This window comes from Equus przewalskii, chromosome 8 (genome assembly GCF_037783145.1).
Source record: "Equus przewalskii isolate Varuska chromosome 8, EquPr2, whole genome shotgun sequence".
Taxonomy (NCBI): domain Eukaryota; kingdom Metazoa; phylum Chordata; class Mammalia; order Perissodactyla; family Equidae; genus Equus; species Equus przewalskii.
Window position 1 is genome coordinate 68,169,193 of NC_091838.1, and position 18,361 is coordinate 68,187,553.

General features: G+C 44.1%; 1 protein-coding gene and 1 long non-coding RNA gene across 2 annotated transcripts in view; both read left to right on the plus strand.

Annotated features, from left to right (window-relative positions):
• Positions 1 to 11,706, plus strand: part of LOC103564518 (uncharacterized) — a 38,136-nt gene extending 26,430 nt beyond the window's left edge. Inside the window, exons 3-5 of the long non-coding RNA XR_011543519.1 lie at positions 6,823 to 6,944; positions 8,888 to 8,969; positions 10,482 to 11,706. This is a non-coding gene — a long non-coding RNA (uncharacterized lncRNA). The remainder of the gene's footprint in view (positions 1 to 6,822; positions 6,945 to 8,887; positions 8,970 to 10,481) is intronic.
• A 2,516-nt stretch (positions 11,707 to 14,222) lies between these two features.
• TRMT12 (tRNA methyltransferase 12 homolog) lies at positions 14,223 to 15,928 on the plus strand. Its single transcript, XM_008540330.2, is given in 2 exon segments — positions 14,223 to 14,404; positions 14,406 to 15,928. Coding segments are annotated over 2 exon segments (1,311 nt in total). The 5' UTR covers positions 14,223 to 14,369; the 3' UTR covers positions 15,682 to 15,928.
• The last annotated feature ends 2,433 nt before the right edge of the window (positions 15,929 to 18,361 follow it).

Sequence of the window (18,361 nt, forward strand, 5' to 3'; positions counted from 1 at the left end):
GAAGAAAGAATTTGTTCCATTCTACAATCAGTAAATGTCTGGTGGTTTGGCAAGTACCCAGCATCAGAATGAAAAATTTGCCACCTAAGGGATTTAAAGTAAACACTAAAGATAACCAGGGCATGCAGCAGTGTGGCCTGGACCTTTGACAGCAGCCACCTGTGCCTAATGGTTGATGGGAATCAGCCAAATATTCAAGAATATCAAAGACGTATCGCAGCCACAGCACCTGACGCCCTGGTAGACCTGGTGTCCTTGGGTGCAGAGATCGATTTCACGTGCTAGTTACATGAGTGGAGAAACGACCGTTTAAATCAAGTCTTATCAATCATCTTTTAACTGTAACTCCTGATTTTTCACCAAGCCCTACAAGATACCTTTTTGCCTGAGATGCTAGCTTCATGGTATAGCTTTCAAAGCTGCAGACAACATGCTTCCCACATCCAAGATTCATTTGATGGCAAACCTGTCACTTTAGCCATTTTTAACCATTCCTAGATGATGTTTAGGATGGCTGTAAGCTTTTCCTTGATACTGGTCATTGTGACTGAATCATAGACTTCTAGAACACACCTCAACTGACAGAAAAGGCAAAGGATTATTGGGCCATTGATATATGTTTCTCCTTTAAATGCAGAGTTGTCAGGGTTCAGGGTGTTTTTCAAGTATGATTTACATACAATGCAATGCAGTATAAATTCTATAAGATTTCATGAAGGCATACCACCCAAGTTACCCATGCCCCTGTAAACTACAGAGCATTTCTACCACCCCAGGAAGTACCCTCATGCCCCCTCCTAGTCAATCTCTGCCCCACCCCAGGCAATTGGTGTTCTGATTTCTAGGACCATAAATTAGGTTTGCCTGTTCTAGAACTTCATATAAGTGAAATAATGAATATATATTATTTTCATGTCTAGCTTTTTCACTCAGCATAACATTTTCCAGTATTTTTCTGTGTTGTTGTGTGTGTGTCAGGAGTTCATTCTTTTTATCGTAGGGCAGTATTCCATTCTCCTATTGGTGGGCATTTGGATTGTTTCCAGATTTTGGAAATTATAAATAAAGCAGCTATGAACATTCTTATGCTAGGTTTTCTGTGGGCATATGTTTTCATTTCTCTTGAGTAAACACATAAAAAGGGGCTTTGTGGGGCATAGGCTGGGTGTCTGTTTGTAAGAAACTGCTGAACAGTTTTCCAGATGGTTGTACCACTGTACATTTGTACCAGCAGCGTATGAGGGTTTCCATGCTCTATCCTTGCCAACATTTGGTGTTGTCAGTATTTTTCATTTTAGCTATTGTAGTATGTGTGTATTGGTGTCTCATTGTGATTTCAGTTTGCATCTGCATGATGAAAAGTATATTGAGCACTTTTATATGTGTTTATTGCCCGTTTATTTCTTTTGTGTGTGTGTGATATGTTTATTTAGGTCTTCTCCTAATTTTTTTGGTGATAGAGTGTTTTGTCTTTTTATTATTGATTTTCTGGAGAGCTTTATATAGCATTGTGAAGATTTTCTCAGCATCTGTGATTGTTTATTCATTATTTTTTGATAAGCAGAAATTTTTTAATTTCATGAAGTCTGATTTATCAAGTTTTTTCTTTTCTTTTTTTTTTGTGAGGAAGATTAGCCCTGAGCTAACATCTACTGCCAATCCTCCTCTCTTTTTTGCTGAGGAAGACTGGCCCTGAACTAACATCCATGCCCATCCTCCCAGCTGTGTGGTCTTGGGGAGCCTTCATTCCCTCACCTATGGCAATGGGGATAATGGTACAGTTTACCATTACCAGTTACCTTTACAGGGTTGTTGTGAGGATCACATGGGTCAGTAGACACAGAGTATCTAGAACAGAGCCTTTCCTATAACAAGCATTATAAATTTATTTATTCCTGTTGGTAGTATTATCCTTCACTTCTGATCTGGACAACTAACACTGTCTACTTTACTTTTCTTAAAGGCCTAAAAACTATTTTTAAGGTTACAGAAGAATTTCCATACATCTGACTATTTGCCTAACTATTTCCTTTAATCAAACAAGGCAGAGGCCGGCCTGGTGGTGCAGCGGTAAGTGCGCACATTCCGCTTCGGCAGCCTGGGGTTTGCCGGTTGGGTCCCGGGTGCAGACATGGCATCGCTCAGAAGGCCATGCTGTGGTAGGCGTCCCACATAGAAAGTAGAGGAAGATGGGCACGGATGTTAGCTCAGGGCCAGGCTTCCTCGGCAAAAAGAGGAGGATTGGCAGTGGATGTTAGTTCAGGGCTAATCTTCCTCAAATAAATAAATAAATAAATAAAATAAGAAATAGGTATTAAAAACAAAACAAAAAAACGAGGCAATGCGGTGTCCACATAGCACAGCCAGAAGGACCTTTGACTACAATGTACAACGATGTAGTGGGGGGCTTTGGGGAAGGAGAAGATAAAAAAAACAGATTGGCAACAGATGTTAGCTCAGGTACCAATCTTTAAAAAACCCAAAAAACAATATTTCAAAACAACTACAATATCCTTGGGTGAATTAAAACTGATTTTTGGGGCCGGCCTCGGGGTGCAGCGGTTAAATTCGCATGTTCTGCTTCAGCGGCCTGGGTGGGCCGATTCAGATCCCAGGTGTGGACATGGCACCGCTTGTCAAGCCATGCTGTGGTAGGCGTCCATATATGAGAATGCCTCTCTACGGATATGCTCTCCTCACTTTGTTGATATAGGTTAAACACCTGTGGCCAACTTGGCCTCGTCCTCTCCTGCAATTCTCCCAACAACTCTGTGAAGTGGGTTCTATTATACCCAATTTCCAAGTCAGAAAACAGAGTAAGAAAGTAACAAACACCAACAAGGTAGTAGCGAGGATTTGATTTTTTTTTTTTACCCATGCAGAATAATTTATTTAATTATGTGTTTATTGAAAACACATCTCTGAGTGTCTTCCATGACCAGGCATTGTTCTGGGGTGAGATGATGATGATGATGCTGCTGAAGCAATAATAGCTGGAAATTTTTAATCATTCCCTATGTGCCAGGCACTGTGTTGAGGACTTCATATACATGACCTGGAACTCTCCAACAACTCTGTAAGAGGTGCATTTATTGTCACCCGTGTAAAGATGAAACTGAAGCACAGAAAGCTTAAGTTACTTGCCCCAGGTAACACAATAGAAAGTGATGAAGCCAGGAATGGAGCCCTTCCCACAAGAACCTCCTTACAGACATTTTTAAATCCATGTCTGTTTACTTCTGTATCCCCATCATCGCACCCAGCACCTGGTATAGCGTTGGCACTCAATCAGTGTTGATTGTATGAATTTGCTTTTTAAACATGCTCCCACAGATAATTTTGATGGGGTGTGTGTGGGTGTGTCAGGGGTGCGTGTGGGATCACCTTGAGAGAAACTGCTTTGGTGACTGGAATTTCAAAGATGGCTGGGAGCCACAGAAGATCTGGACTAGAAAGAGCATTTGAAGCCATCCAGCTCTGCCTTATTAATTTTCTTGTGGGAAACTTGGGCCCAGAGAATCCAGCTCTACATTGTTAATTTAGTGATGCAGAAGTTGAGGCCCAGATAATTTAAGTGATGTGTCCAGGATAGCACGTTTACTAACTGGCAGAGCCATCCATCCGCAGGCCCAGCTCCATCTTTCCTTGACATCAGATTGGCCCTAGATTCCACAGCAATAGCCCCACAATCCTGCCCCTGTGACAGGCTACACGGCCACAGCCACAGGAGGATTGCTGGGGCTGGGTTCAGACCCACACACGAGTTGTGTCATCTTGCACAAGTTCCTGAGTCTCTCTAGGCCTCAGTTTCATCATCAACAGAGCAGGGATAAAACCCCACTCACAGAGCTGTCATGCAGATGAAGTGAAATAGCGTGTAAGGTTTCCATAGAACAGGGCCTGACGAAAACCTCCAGAATAAATGTCTGTGTTAGACTATATTTTGAAGTGTTTATTTACATGGTTTTGCTTTTCCCCTTTAACTTTATCTCTTTGTCCCCATCATTTACGAGGCTCATTGCTTGTCGCCTCGGGAGAGATGTAACAGGAGAGAGCAGAAATAGCCAGTCCATCTTCCTGAAACTTTTTCCCAAAAGCCTAATCCCCAGGAACAGGGAAGAATTCCAGACACAAACTGAAAGTCTTGGCAAGAAGTCTGGGGGCAAAATTAAGAAAGGGAAATTCTGTAAAAATTTGGGGTGGGGGAAAACAGAGAGGAGAAAGGTTCTGTAGGTCCTGAGTGAAGAGGGAAGCGGGCCCCACATCCCGGCATGGCCCCCAGGTTTGTCTGGGAAGATGGGAGTACAGTGAAGCTCCCCAAAAAGTCCCCTGACCTACCCAAGTGTGGTGGAGAGGCCCAAGAGGCCACGCAGAAGCAGACAATTGTAATGGCAGCTGACCAGGGGCCCCATTTCCCCACTCTTGGGCATCATCAGAATCTTGAAATCACAGCAAAATTCCAGGTGTCAAGAGGGTCTCCAAGACCATGGCCCAGTCCTCAGTGGGGAGAACCCCAAGGATGGGTTTGATGTTTCCAGCAGGTGAGAGAAAGGGAAGCTTGGGCTAGACATTAAGTTGAATTGCAGAAAATAAAGCAGCTACTGCTTGTTCTAAATGTGGTGGATAAGTGTCCAGGGCCACTCATGGCCAAGAGAACGAGTAAACTCTGCCGGTGGCCTGTGCCCTGTGCATACCTCAGCACACTGCTGGTGGGCTGGACAGCTGAGGAGCAGGAGGGCAGTGTGCGCTCAGGCCCTGCACCGTGCACCGCATGGCCTCCCCAGAACAGCCAGCCCAGAGCCAGGTTCCATGGGGCCTGGAACTTAAAAATTTGTGGCCCTCTTTAAGAAAAAGAATAGAAAATTAGGAACAAAAAATATTTATTTAGAATAAGAAATTCCAACATATTGCTAACTTTAAAAAAACTGACGAATATCACAAACATTATAAAATTTGGAAAAATAACACTATTATGAATTGTGCCGAATGCATCTATAGATGATACCTTTTCATCATTTTTAGCTGCATATTCTTTGATCCCTTCTATGTATGACAACGAATTTGTAGTACCAATTTCCACAGAGAGAATAGAAATATGATTCAGTCTTTCCTCAAACATAGTTGATTGAAAGTTGCTTTTTATATTAATGGTTGGAATGTATAAAACATGAAACTTCATCACAGACATACTTGCTGTTTTTATTACTGCTACTGCTTTGTGGCCTGCAAACACAAGAATTCGGATAAATTCAAATTTGTACATTGCCATCTAAATTTTTCATTTAAAAATATATATTTTATTAATGTATACAACGGTGAAAAAACTAGATTTTCAATTTTTCTGTCTTTGGGACATTAAAGCAACAGCAAATGGCAAATTTCTGTCTCCCTTGATTTTATACAGAAGAAACATTCAGTTGCACTCATATCTTTTAAAATGCTTTCATGTGGGGGCTGGCCCGGTGGCCCAGCAGTTAAGATTGCACGTTCCACGTCTTGGCGGCCCGGGGTTCGCCAGTTCGGATCCCGGGTGCAGACGTGGCACCGCTTGGCAAAAGCCATGCTGTGGTAGACGTCCGACGTATAAAGTAGAGGAAGATTGGCATGGATGTTAGCTCAGGGCCAGTCTTCCTCAGCGAAAAGAGGAGGATTGGCAGTAGTTAGCTCAGGGCTAATCTTCCTCAAAAAAATAAAATAAAATAAAACAAAATGCTTTTATGTGACAATGTGTTTTGGCCCTGTCGTATTTGATTTTCTGGCTGGAGCTGCACTAATGTAATCATAGGAAAGTATAATGCTGGGTTTTCCTTTTCTTATTTTGGTTTACACAAAAAATGTAATGTTTTGGAAAATTCTCAGCTAGCAAGCACTTCGTTTTAAAATTTCTTGACAAAAGATCTAATCACATCGTGAGGGGGATGACCTGTTTGTCTTATTTAAGATGCATGGGTCGAGTGACAGGGCATGCTTTTGGAAACTCAAAGGAGGGCTAAGGTGAGACAAACATCAGGTGTCTGAGTCTTTGCCTGCCGTCCGCGCGTGCTGGCTGCGCGGCTGGCATCTCGGCCAGGCTGCCCTTTTGTTCTTTTCCTGCTCATGAGTTGGTTCTTGTCCTAGAGCAAGTTTCTTCTTGTGGATATTTGTCTATGTTTTTGCTCTATTCTACCAAAATGGGATCTAAGCCAGAAAACTTGAATACTCCTGAGGTCGGATGATGAGTGGTATAATGATTAAGACCTGGAGGCTGGAACATGGGCCTGCGGCAAGATTCTAGTGCTTTGGTATTCCATTTAAGCTGTTTAATGAGTGCCGTGGGTTTCTAAAGTGGAAGAGTATGTCTTAGTGAGTTTAACTTGTGTTGAATGTGATTCTTCACTAGATATCCTACTCTTTACGTTTTTAAAAAATGTATGGTGCATTTATGATTATGTGTGTTGCACTATTGAGTATATTCCTGACAGGAGAGAACTTCCATCTTAACCATTGTTGAGAACTGAATCTTCCACTTAAAATTGTACATGTCTGGGGGCCAGCCCCGTGGCACAATGGTTAAGTTCACATGTTCCGCTTTGGCGGCCTGGGGTTCCCTGGTTCGGATCCCGGGCGCGGACATGGCACTGCTTGTCAAGCCATGCTGTGCTGGGCGTCCCATGTATAAAGCAGAAGAAGATGGGCACGGATGTTAGCTCAGGGCCAGTCTTCCTCAGCAAAAAGAGGAGGATTGGTAGCAGTTAGCTCAGGGCTAATCTTCCTCAAAAAAAATAAATAAAAGAAAATAAGATTGTACATGTCTGAATATTAAAATAATTTTCTGTACTCTAGTTATTGATCTCTTACTTTTGAAACCTGGTCCATGACCTGCATCCTCCCAGTGCCCAGCACCAGAGAAGGTGTTCGCGTCCCCAGGGGACATCCGGCCCTGCACTTCTGCGTCAAGATGCCAGGTGAGTCAGCAGCTTGTCATAGAAGTGTTCCTGGAAACTATTCCTAAGCCTGAAGAGCTAGCAAGAACTTACCTACATACAGAACTGAGCGCAGTCATGTAAATGTTTCCCACTAACCCAAAACTAAATGTATTCTTATCTCAGCTTAACCTACTGGGTTCCCAAAATGCCCGCAGACACTCCAGAGTCACCCTATGTGAAGGGCAGTGTGCCGGAGGGAAAGGTGGCATGGAGTGACACAGTGATCTTAACCATTTGTGGTTAAGACATCTTACTTTTGCAAATTTTACAAAAACACATGATCTTCTGAAACCCTTGTATAGGGCCCCTCACAGGGTTGGAAAGAGCCTGTGCAAGTGAGGGGACCTGAAACTTAAGCTTCATTAGTGTCACAGCAAATCTGTTTCTAAGAACAGGAGAGAAACTCACTAGCTGATGCTGTTCCAAGGTTGAGTCTTGTGTAAACAGGGCCCCCACACCTTAATTCATCTGGTGAGATTGTTACACATGTGGTCTCCCGAAAGCAGAATGGCTTGACTCTGAAAAGTCATTTCTCAACCAACAGTCATCCTGTGCAGCTCCTTGCCCAGGCACTGTGCTGAGGGTCAGAGCAGAGAGAAGCATATGTGGGCCCCTGCTCCTGAAGGGGTCGCTGTCTGGCGAGGTGGATCTCTGTGCTTGTGGCATGTGCCACGTGTGAGAGATGGACAGAGATTTTAATGGCGCACTAACAGAGGCATGAGTTCCTCCAGATCTGAGGGTGTGGGAGGGAAGGAAAATGGCTGGGGAAGGTGGGAGGGGGTGCTGCCTGAGCTGAGTTTAAAGGGTTTAGGTGGAGAAGAGGGGTAGGGATACCCCCCATTTTCTCGGGGCCGTGATAGGTCATCTTCTTTCATGATTTCCTAAAACCTACAGGTGCATGGACTGGCCAGCTGGGCAGAAGCATGCAGTGGGCAGAAGGCAGGTTCCCAGAGCTCTCACTGCAGCCACACAAAGGAAGCGACGCCCTTAAGCACTTCCTTTGGGAATGTCACCCACCCATTCTATTTGCCCACGAATGCTTCCCCTGGTGGAGACACCTGGCAATACATTCCAACTGGGCCATTCTCTTCACTGGCTCCAGGTTTTTATGCCAACAACTGTAATCCAGAGAGCTCTAAATTGTGTGTCTGTATGTTTTATTTATTAATTTTGGAAAAGAGTTATAGTACTAATATATTACGTACTTCATTGCATATATACAGATATAGAAATGAGAGATATGAGATACAAAAAATGAATCAAGAAAGGAAAAGTTTCGTATTTTCCCTCCTCACCCACTGGGACCCTCTTGCGTACTCATGGGGTGCATTGCATCGTTTTGGAGATCTCTGAAACCCAGTGTTGTCATATAGTGCTTGAAAGCAGCATGGGGCAGTGGTTAAAAAAGCAGACTCAGGATTTAGTTGGCCTGGATGTGATTCCTGCTCCCCCACTTCCTAGAGGGGTGACAACCTTAATATCCTTTTCTTTAGAACACAAAGAATAATACTGCACACTTCACAGAGTTACTGGAAAAGTTAATTAATATGGTAAAACATTGAAGTCAGTGCCTGGCACATGATAAGCACTTGGTAAATGTTCCTCAGTGCTACTATCAAAAATAACTTAGGGGCTGGCCCGGTGGTGCAGTGGTTAAGTGCGCACGTTCTGCTTTAGCAGCCCGGGGTTCGCCGGTTTGGATCCCAGATGTGGACATGGCACTGCTTGACATGCCATGCTGTGGCAGGTGTCCCACATATAAAGTAGAGGAAGATGGGCATGGACGTTAGCTCAGGGCCAGTCTCCCTCAGCAAAAAGAGGAGGATTGGCAGCAAGTTAGCTCAGGGCTGATCTTCCTCAAAAAAAAAAAAATTTTAAATCTTTTTTTTTTCTACACTGTCCAAAAAATAAAAACAAAACAGATGGGAGGAAAAGGAAAGAGAAGCCTGGAAGGACTTCCTGAGAAAGGTGATCCTCAGTCTGAACTGGAGTTTTCAGAAACAGGTAAGAGTCTGCGGGGTGAAGGCAACCAGAGTCAGCTCAGGCTTTTCTGAGCTAAATTATATTGTGGAAACTTTTTCACAGATGCTCTTCTTTGCTCTTACGTCTCCTTTCTGTCTCTCATCTGAACTCCTCTCCAGAGCCTCTGTATGGTTTCCAGCAGCTTTTTTGCCCACTGCCTAGAGGAATGCCCTCAATGGCTGATGTTTGCTTACTCTCACTTATGCGTCCCCCATTATGGGGACCAAAATGTAAAACCAACCCGCCTCCAAGCCTCGCCATCAGGCAGGGGTGGCCATGGGACCCCTTTCTGTCCCAGAGTGGGAGGCAGAAGTCTATGGGGCAGGCACTTCTTATTCCTTTTGTTCTGCTCTATTCCTGCTTCGTTTTTTCACAGAGCCTAGAAGTGTAATGGCCATCTTGAAACCACAAGGATGAAAGAGTCACCTAAGGCTGGGAAGGAGCCTGGTTTACTGACGATGTCCCTGAACAGTTACACCAGCCCTGGACTTCTTTTTATATTAAAAAATGTACACCTCCCCACTTATTTTGAGCTGCTGTTTGTTGGGGGTTTTGTTACCTGCTGCCAAACACACTCACACATCTGGATTAGCCATGTCAGTAAGGATGTCTAACAGAGATGAATGAAGGGCGGCCTGTGGGAAGAGTAGGACCCCTGGGGAGCCCTGGCCATCCAACCATCAGAAACCCGAACTTTCCTGTCTTTAACCTCTTTGGTGCTGGTTATTGCTGCCATCTAGTGGCAATATTTTGGAAGTAAAACACTCTTTCGGGCCATGAACTTCTTTTTTCTTCAGATCTTTCTCCTTTCCATCCATCATTCATTCATTCATTCATTCATTTGTGCATTCTAAAGATATTTTATGAGGCCCTACTATGTGTGTGGGTCCTCATAAATACAATAAGGATGCAATAATGAGGGGGGAAATCCAGCTCCTGTCTCTTGAAACTGATACACTAGGAGACTTTCATGAGCTAACGAGGGATAGAGAAAACACACATTAAGTACATTTTGGAAGTGTGAAGTTTGAGGTGCCTGGGAAACGTCAAATAGGGGGGAGATGGTAGACAGGTGTACCCATAAGAAGCAGCAGTCAGTGAGGTGGGAGGAAAAGCAACAGAAGGTGTTCTTCAAAATGCAAGAGAAGGACGGCTCGATCTCTTCTCCGCGCTCACAAAGCACTTGAAATTGCAACTCTAATAGCACTTAACTCATGGCATTAGTTATCCATGAGTGTATCTACAACTCAGAATTGAATTCTGTGAAGGCAGGAACTACATCTTATTTGATTGTCTATGCTTTAATGAGCTTAGCACTGGGGAGTTTGTCAAATAGTTGGTGTTCAAACAATGCAGAAGTGATACTAAAATGAATGAACAAGTGAAGAGGCACCCACTGGAAGGGACAGGCATCCCAGGGGCAGCAAGCAGAGTGAAGAAAGGTAGGAAGAGAAAAAGGAGAAGGGAAAAGCAATTATTCCTCTTTATTTCTAGGCTCCAGGATCTCTCAAGCCATGGAGGAAAGCTCTTGTGAATTGAGCCAGCCAGCCCAACACCATTCAGAACCTCCTTCCTACATGAAAGGTGACAGCGTACAGGGGAGAAAAGCCCTTAAAGAATCAAATGCAGCCTCTCTTGTGAGGGGCTGGTGGATGGTCCCTACATCTTGAATGTGTTGGCATCTCATCGAGAAGAGGTGGTAAAACAAACTCGTCTTCAGCTGGAGTCTCTGTGATTGAAATTCATACGGAATGTAATCATTCCAGCCACATAGGAGAGGCAGCTTCATGAAAAAGTTTGCCCACCCTCCCCTCTCCTCTCCTCTCCACTTAATTTCCCTAACCTACTTCTCCTTACTAAGTAATTATCCTCTTCTGCATTTGAGCTCATGGATTGTCTACAAGCTTGTTTATTATTGTCATTGCTGGTTTCTTTTGCTTTGTTGTGGTTTTAATGAGTTCAAGTGACAGAAATGGTAGGGAAAGTGAGGTCATGTGCCTAAGTGATGGTGGACCAAGGTGGCCGTCTACAAGTGTGGCTCATTTGTAAATCTGCAGTTATTAAAAGGACCATTTCCAACTCTCAAACATTAAGTTAGCTTTCAAATCAAACCCCCCAATATTTTGTTTATCTCATATTAAAAGTAAGGTGTGTCTGGGTCAAAGTCTGTACTACCTTATTTTAATTATTGTTGCAAGGTATCAGACTGACTTTGGAACAGAAGGAAACCTGGAGAAAAAACACTTTGTAAGATATGACTTCTCCCATCGCCCACTACAAATAAAACTAAAGGGGGCTGCCATTTGTGTGGGGCACAGAAAACAATTTCCTTAGTGTGTTACAGATTTTCTAAATATGTTTCTAAGATTTAAAAATACATTTGTTCATCAAATATAATTTGTAACTAGAGAAAAATGTACAAAAGAAAATGGAATTACCTATAATTGCATCACATCCAGGAATCATTGTGAATCACTGTTCACATTTTAGAGCTTGCCCTAATAAACTTGTTTAAATACATGAATAACATGACACTACCTAAGGCATAATCGTATATTTTGCAATTTAACACTGCATAAGGAGTAACCTCCCATGTCATTAAAATTTCTTATGATCATCATAATAATTGTATATTTCCATCTAAAAGATGTACCATAATTCATTTAACCATTCATCTACAGGCTTAAGTAAAACAGAAAGGACTATTTTAGTTTGTCAATCTTTGTCCGAATTTCTGATTATTTCTACCTTCATGGATAGATTATTGCTTCAATGGGTACAAACGTGTTCAAGTCTCTTTGTGCTCAAAGCAGTCATTCTCTTAATAACTATGGTATTTGCCAAGCAATGACTTATGACCAGGAACTATGCAAGATGCTGGGGATATAGCAGTAAACAGAAAAAGAACTTTCCCCATCTGTGAGAAGATTACCTGCTACTGGCGGAGACAGGCATTTAAGACTAAACAAGTAAATAGCAAAGAAGGGTTAAAGGGTTAAAGAAGAAATTAACAGTGTTAAATAGACATAACAGTGGAGGGAAGAGAGTGACACTTGTAGCGAGAGTGTTGAATGAAGGCCCCACAAGAAGATGACCTTCAGACAAATCCCCAGCCACTGTATCATCTAGGGGAGGGGCATTTCAGATAAAGGGAACAGCAAATACAAAGGTAAAAGCATAAGAAAAGGCTTGATCTATTTTAGGAAGTGAAAGGAGACTGATGTCCCTAGAGTGTGGTTAGCCTGGGGAAAAGTTCCATCTCAGGCTGATTTAGGAGCCAGATCGTGCATAGACTGGTGGGCCGGCAAGGAGCAAGGGCCAGGGCAATGGGTAAGCAGGAACAGTTTGTCAGTAGGAAGGGAAAGGATCAGAAACTATGTTTTGAAAACTCTCATCCTGGTTGGTATGTGGACAATAAAAAAGAAGGTATGAGTCCTAATGGAAAGACCACTGAGGAGGCAGCTGCAGTAATCTATGTGTATATGGAGTATATAAACACATGGTAGCTGACCATCAAATAGTTATAGGAAGTTGAGGAAAAGGAGGGGGAGAGGTGATTGAAGATACTTTCTAAATGGTGTGCCTGACTAAATGGGTGGATGCTGGAAAGTATGGTACTATTATATATATGGGAGGCGGGGGGCGGTGACAAAAAGAAATCTGTTTTAGACATATTAAATATGGGTTACCTATTAGACACCAAATTGAGATATCAAAGATACAAATGGTATTAGAGTTGGGAGTGGGAGATATGGAGTGGTGAGAAATATGAACTGAAATATCAGTAGATATGAAGAGTCAAGAGAGATGTTGTTAAAGATGGCAAATGGCAGTATATTTATATACTGATAGGGAATAATCCAGGAGACAGAGAGAAATTGAGAGCACCCAATCCTAACCACTAGACCGCCAGGGACAGAAAGAAATTGAAAGTCCAGGACATAGAGAGAATTCGTGAAAAACTGAAGTCCTGAGAGAACCCTGGGAGACAGACTAGAACATGCCTCCACGGTATTCTGACTAAGGTGTGTAGAAGCCGGAAATTTATTCACCAGCTTCCGTCACTCACTGGTTGAGGGATGCTCCCAGGAGATGGGGGATTGGGTATTAATTCCCCAGGATTTCTGGCCTGTCCTGGACATGGGCTAAGCCAATTCTGGTGAGGAGAGAAAGCCATCAGGCAAAGACTCCTAAGTGCTTGCAGTTAGAAGCCATTGGGTTGCCATATACAGGAATGGTCAGCCCCAAGGGTATATGAAGCACTAAGAGGGTCTTCTACACTGTCCTACTTGACGTTTTCTCCACGGAATCCGAGTCTTAACCATAGAGACCAGACTGAAAACAACAACAACAACTCTGATTGATACTAAATAGCTGTTGAGAAACAAAAAGGTGGTTTAGTCATAGCCTTGTGCCTCCCATACATAGAGACCTGAACTGGGCACTTCAATTAATGTTAACCTCTCTGGGCCTCAATACCCTAACCTGTACAATGGTGGCAAGTAAGTGGAAAGGCTAGGGGTTCTTTACAACTCTTACTTTCAATTATTTGAATTTATCTGTAGGGGAATTCCCCTTCGTCCTTATTAGATTATATCAAAGCATTCCAACAAGTATTTAATATCTGCCATATAACCATTCCACTTGTTACATTATATCTCTTTTGAGTATCTACTCTTTACTAGTCACTGTTCAAAGCATTTTATTTATAATATCTCTAATCACTACGGCAGTCATCTGAGGAAGTCAACACAGTTTCCATTTTATAGGTGAAGGTTCTGAGAGGTGATTTGATTTACCCAAACTCAGATCCGTCTGACTTCCAAACACTTGTTTCTTATACTGCAGGACAGTGAGATGGTGAGGACTATCTCTGCAAGGAAAAGGAATGGGGAAGCTGAATCTGATTCTTCACTCTCAGCAAATACGGTGGCCGCGCATCGGAGCTGAGAGCGGCTTGAGACTATAGGAAGCCTTTTTCCAAATTCAGCCTATCATTCCAGGTTCACTTCTCCTTTTGGATTCGTGAGCAGCACTGAAGAGAGTGCATGAGGGCTCTGAAGGATACCGACTAATCTGAAGTTTTTGAGCCCACACAGTTCCTCGTTATTATTAATCTCCTCTTAGGCTGAAGCAAGCAGTGGTTCACCACAATAAAGATGGCGGCAGCTGCTTCACCACGGCAACGACGACGCAATTTGCCAACAAGCGCGTCAATATCGTTTAGTGCGGGCCTGCCCGTTTTACGTCACTTCCGGCCCCGGCACAGCGGCGTGCGCGCCGCTCTTCCTGCTGCGGCCGTGGCTGTGCCGAGGGAGGTGAGCGGACCTAGAGCGGAGGAAGACTCACGGAGGGAATTGTAAAGAATGTGGGGCCAGCAACATGGACAGAGAAGGTGGGAAGCCCGCGGCTGTTGTCGACTGAGCCTCGGTTTACCCAGCGATACAGGGAATATCTCGAGGAGCAGAAACTCCTGGATAGACAGCACCGCGTGGAAAAGATGCCAGATGGCACCGTGGCGCTACCCGTGGTGGGAGAGGCCCTCCTGGAGCAGCATCTGTGGGAGCTGAGGAATCGTGTGGCCCCAGGCAGCACCTGTAGGCTAACGCAGCTCCTGGATCCTGTTCTTTCAAAGAAGGCCCAGGGTTGTTCACCTGCCCAAAGGCTGTGTCTTGAGGTGAGTCGCTGGGTAGAGGGCCGGGGAGTGACGTGGTCAGCGGAGTTGGAGGATGATTTGCCCCGATCTTGGCAACGACATGGTAACCTCTTGTTGCTGAGTGAGGACTGTTTCCAAGCCAAGCAATGGAAAAATCTGAAACCAGAACTCTGGAAGACGGTTGCTTCGGCACTCGGCGTCCAGCGTTTGGCCAAAAGAGGGCGGGTATCACCGGATGGCGCTCGAACTCCAGCAGTGACTCTGCTGCTGGGCGACCATGGCTGGGTCGAGCATGTGGATAATGGGATCCTGTATAAGTTTGACGTGACCCAGTGCATGTTCTCCTTCGGAAACATCACTGAGAAGCTCCGAGTGGCATCGTTGCCCTGTGCTGGAGAAGTGCTGGTGGATCTCTACGCAGGGATTGGTTATTTTACATTGCCGTTCCTAGTTCATGCTGGTGCTGCTTTCGTCCATGCCTGTGAGTGGAACCCTCATGCTGTAGTTGCTCTGAGAAATAACCTTGAGATCAATGGAGTAGCACATCAGTGCCAGATACACTTTGGGGATAATAGGAAACTGAAGCTCTCAAATATTGCGGACAGGGTGAACCTGGGGCTGATTCCCAGCTCTGAAGAAGGCTGGCCCATTGCCTGCCAAGTGCTACGACAGGATACTGGGGGCATTTTGCATATCCACCAAAATGTGGAATCTTTCCCAGGGAAGAATCTCCAGCCTCCTGGAAGCAGTGAAATGGAGAAGGAGCTTTGGCCTTATCCTCAGCATATTATCACCAAACAATGGAAAAATGGAGCTAGCAGGGATTCTAGGAGAAAAATACTGTCGGCAGCCACCAAGCCAGAGTGGCAAAGGTGGGCGGAATCTGCAGAAAATCGCATTGCCAGTCTTCTTCAGCAGATGCATGGGAAACCGTGGAAGACAGAAATCCTGCACATCCAACTGGTGAAATCCTATGCTCCCCACGTGGATCACATAGTCCTCGATCTGGAATGCCGCCCCTGTCCTCTAGTTGGCTAGAGAAGGTGGATCCTGAGACACAAGGATCTACGTGTGAGTGATCCTTAATGCATCAGCTCAGGCCAGGATCTCACCCCTCTTGTCTCCTGGTAATCTAATATTTTGTGGCCCTGAAAGCAGGGTCAAAACCAATCCAAATCATTTCATTCATCTTCCATTAACATGTTAAGAATGAGCTACATATCTGGGAGAAGCAGTGTGCTCATTGAAATGAGGCTCATCTGTGCAAACATGAATTCCGAATTCTGACCTCAGTTCTCTCTGACCTTGGGGACAAGGTTCCACTATTCTTTTGGGCTTCGATTTCCTCATTTGCAAAATGAGGGTTTCTTTGAACTTCCTCCCATGGCTGTTATCTAAGAAGCAGTTGTACACAGGGCATTGGTTATTTAAGGGTGAGGGACACAGTGCTGTTTCCAGATCCACTCCAGCTCCAATATGGAAAATTGACTCGAGGGGAGCCAGGACGGAAGCAGGGAAACCAGTGAGGACGTTGTCCAGGCATGAGGTGATGGTGGCTTGGACTAGGGTGGTGGCAGTGGGAGGGTTGGTGGATTTGAGAAATAAAATTGATGGGACTAAGTAATGAAGTCTAAATCGAAGCATTAAAATGGTGCTGCTTTGTTACTATGAATGACTAAATAAGGGAGGGAATAGGGCTAAAATTACTCCAGCATATTAACTCCATTCTCCTACTTGAGCATTCTTTTTTTTGTTTTGTTTTGTTTTGGGGGGGAAGATCAGCCCTGAGTTAACATCTGCTGCCAATCCTCCTATTTTTGCTGAGGAAGACTGGCCCTGATCTAACATCCATGCCCATCTTCCTCTACTTTATATGTGGGACGCCTACGACAGCATGGCTTGCCAAGCGGTGCCATGTCTGCACCTGGGATCTGAACCGGCAAACCCCAGGCTGCTGAAGTGGAACATGTGCACTTAACCACTGCACCACCGGGCCAGCCCCCTGAGCGTTCTTAAATAAGTGGATGTGTAGGGGGGATGTCATATATTTATTGTGGTAGAAAAAGGGTTAAGAATGACTGCTTTAACTCACAGGGAAACTACATTTCTAGCCTTAGGCTTGTGCAGTAGCTGCCAATTGCTAGCTATTTTAAAAGTTTGCATTAAAATCTTAGATTTTTACAGGCCTCAGACTCCCTCTTCATCCTCCTTCCTTGGCCGACATAAGGAGGTATAGGAAATGAGAGGTACTCTGCAGAGTTGCAAGCCTCACTTTATTTTATGGCTGTCTGTCATCGCAATGTTCATCTTTGGAACGACTGATTGTAAAGAATCAGTCTGTTTACCTTCGGGATGACTGATTGTCAAGAATCACCTTTCAGAGCTTTGGTGCGCTTTGAAACCATCTGGGCTGTTTGCCTGATGGAGGAAATATAGAAAAGTGTAACTTTATCAAGATTATGATTGCAACTGGCATTTGGCTGGCTAGGTTGCACTGGGCTGCTTGTCTTGCTCTTGCAACAGTGGCAGTTAGCACAAGATTGGTGCCATTTGTGTTATTTCACAAATATTAAGTGCCTACTATGTACATGAGCTGCAGGAAATATACATTAGATAGAGTCCCTGCACTGAGGTGCTCACAACCTAGCAACAGAAATAACATAAGTACTCAAAGCATTGGAATACAATACAGTAAGTGCCATATGAGTGATAGCAAGTTGTAGGAGGGCAAAGGTGGGGAAGAAAAGTTCTGAGAATTGCATGGGGATGTCTTCAGAGAGGTAGTGTTTGAATTGGCTCTTAAAAACTGAGTAAGACTTTAATAAGTGGAGTCAGGGTGGAAACAGATGCTGGTTGAAGAGAAAAACAGGTGCAAAAGTTCGAATGCCCAGAAAATGTTTGGAACATTGTCATTAGATCATTTTAGAACAGAAGCAGCAGTGGGAGGAGTGTTGAAAATAGGGGTTGTAAGGATTAGAAAGAACAGTATTTTGTACACAATAAGCCCCCAGGAAATGTTAGCTACTGTGTGATCCCACCACGAAAGGTGGCAGGGAGCTGCTTGTTTCCATTCCCGTCCCACAGGAGCCCCAGAACTCATCTCCTCTTTTACATATTGGGTTTCTTTCAACATGTGTGCCCACAGCTTTCTCTCAAACTAAAGATGCCAGGCTGGGGCTTGAGCCAATATGGGGAGGAAGGCAGGAGAGAAACAATGAGGAGATGAGTCAGAGAACCACTTGTCCAGGGGCTGAGGAGTAACCTTCCTGTCCTAAGCTGTGGATAGTCAGCTGATGTCAGGTGCATCGGAATGAATTCATTCAACCTATTATATATATCAGGCCTTGAGTGTTCAACGGTGCAAGAAGATTGAGATGGGCTCTGCCTTCGTAGAATTTAGGTTCCACTAATTCAACTTTGGCTGTTCTGCTTTCTGTGTGACCTGAGGCAAGCCATGAATCTCTCAAGATTTAGTTTCCTCACCTGTACATTGGGGTTAACAGTTGTCCACATCCTGAAGGGTTGTCGTTAGGTTTAAGTGAGTTCACGTGTTAACTGTGGTCATGATGACTGGCACTAGTGAATACGTCATTCATTCAGTTAATCGTTCTGTAAGGAAAACTACCATTTCCCAATTTGGCGGTGAGAGATTGCTATACATTTGGTTTACTTAAAGTGCAGTGTCCTTATTTTGAAAAGCCACTCATTGATTAATTAG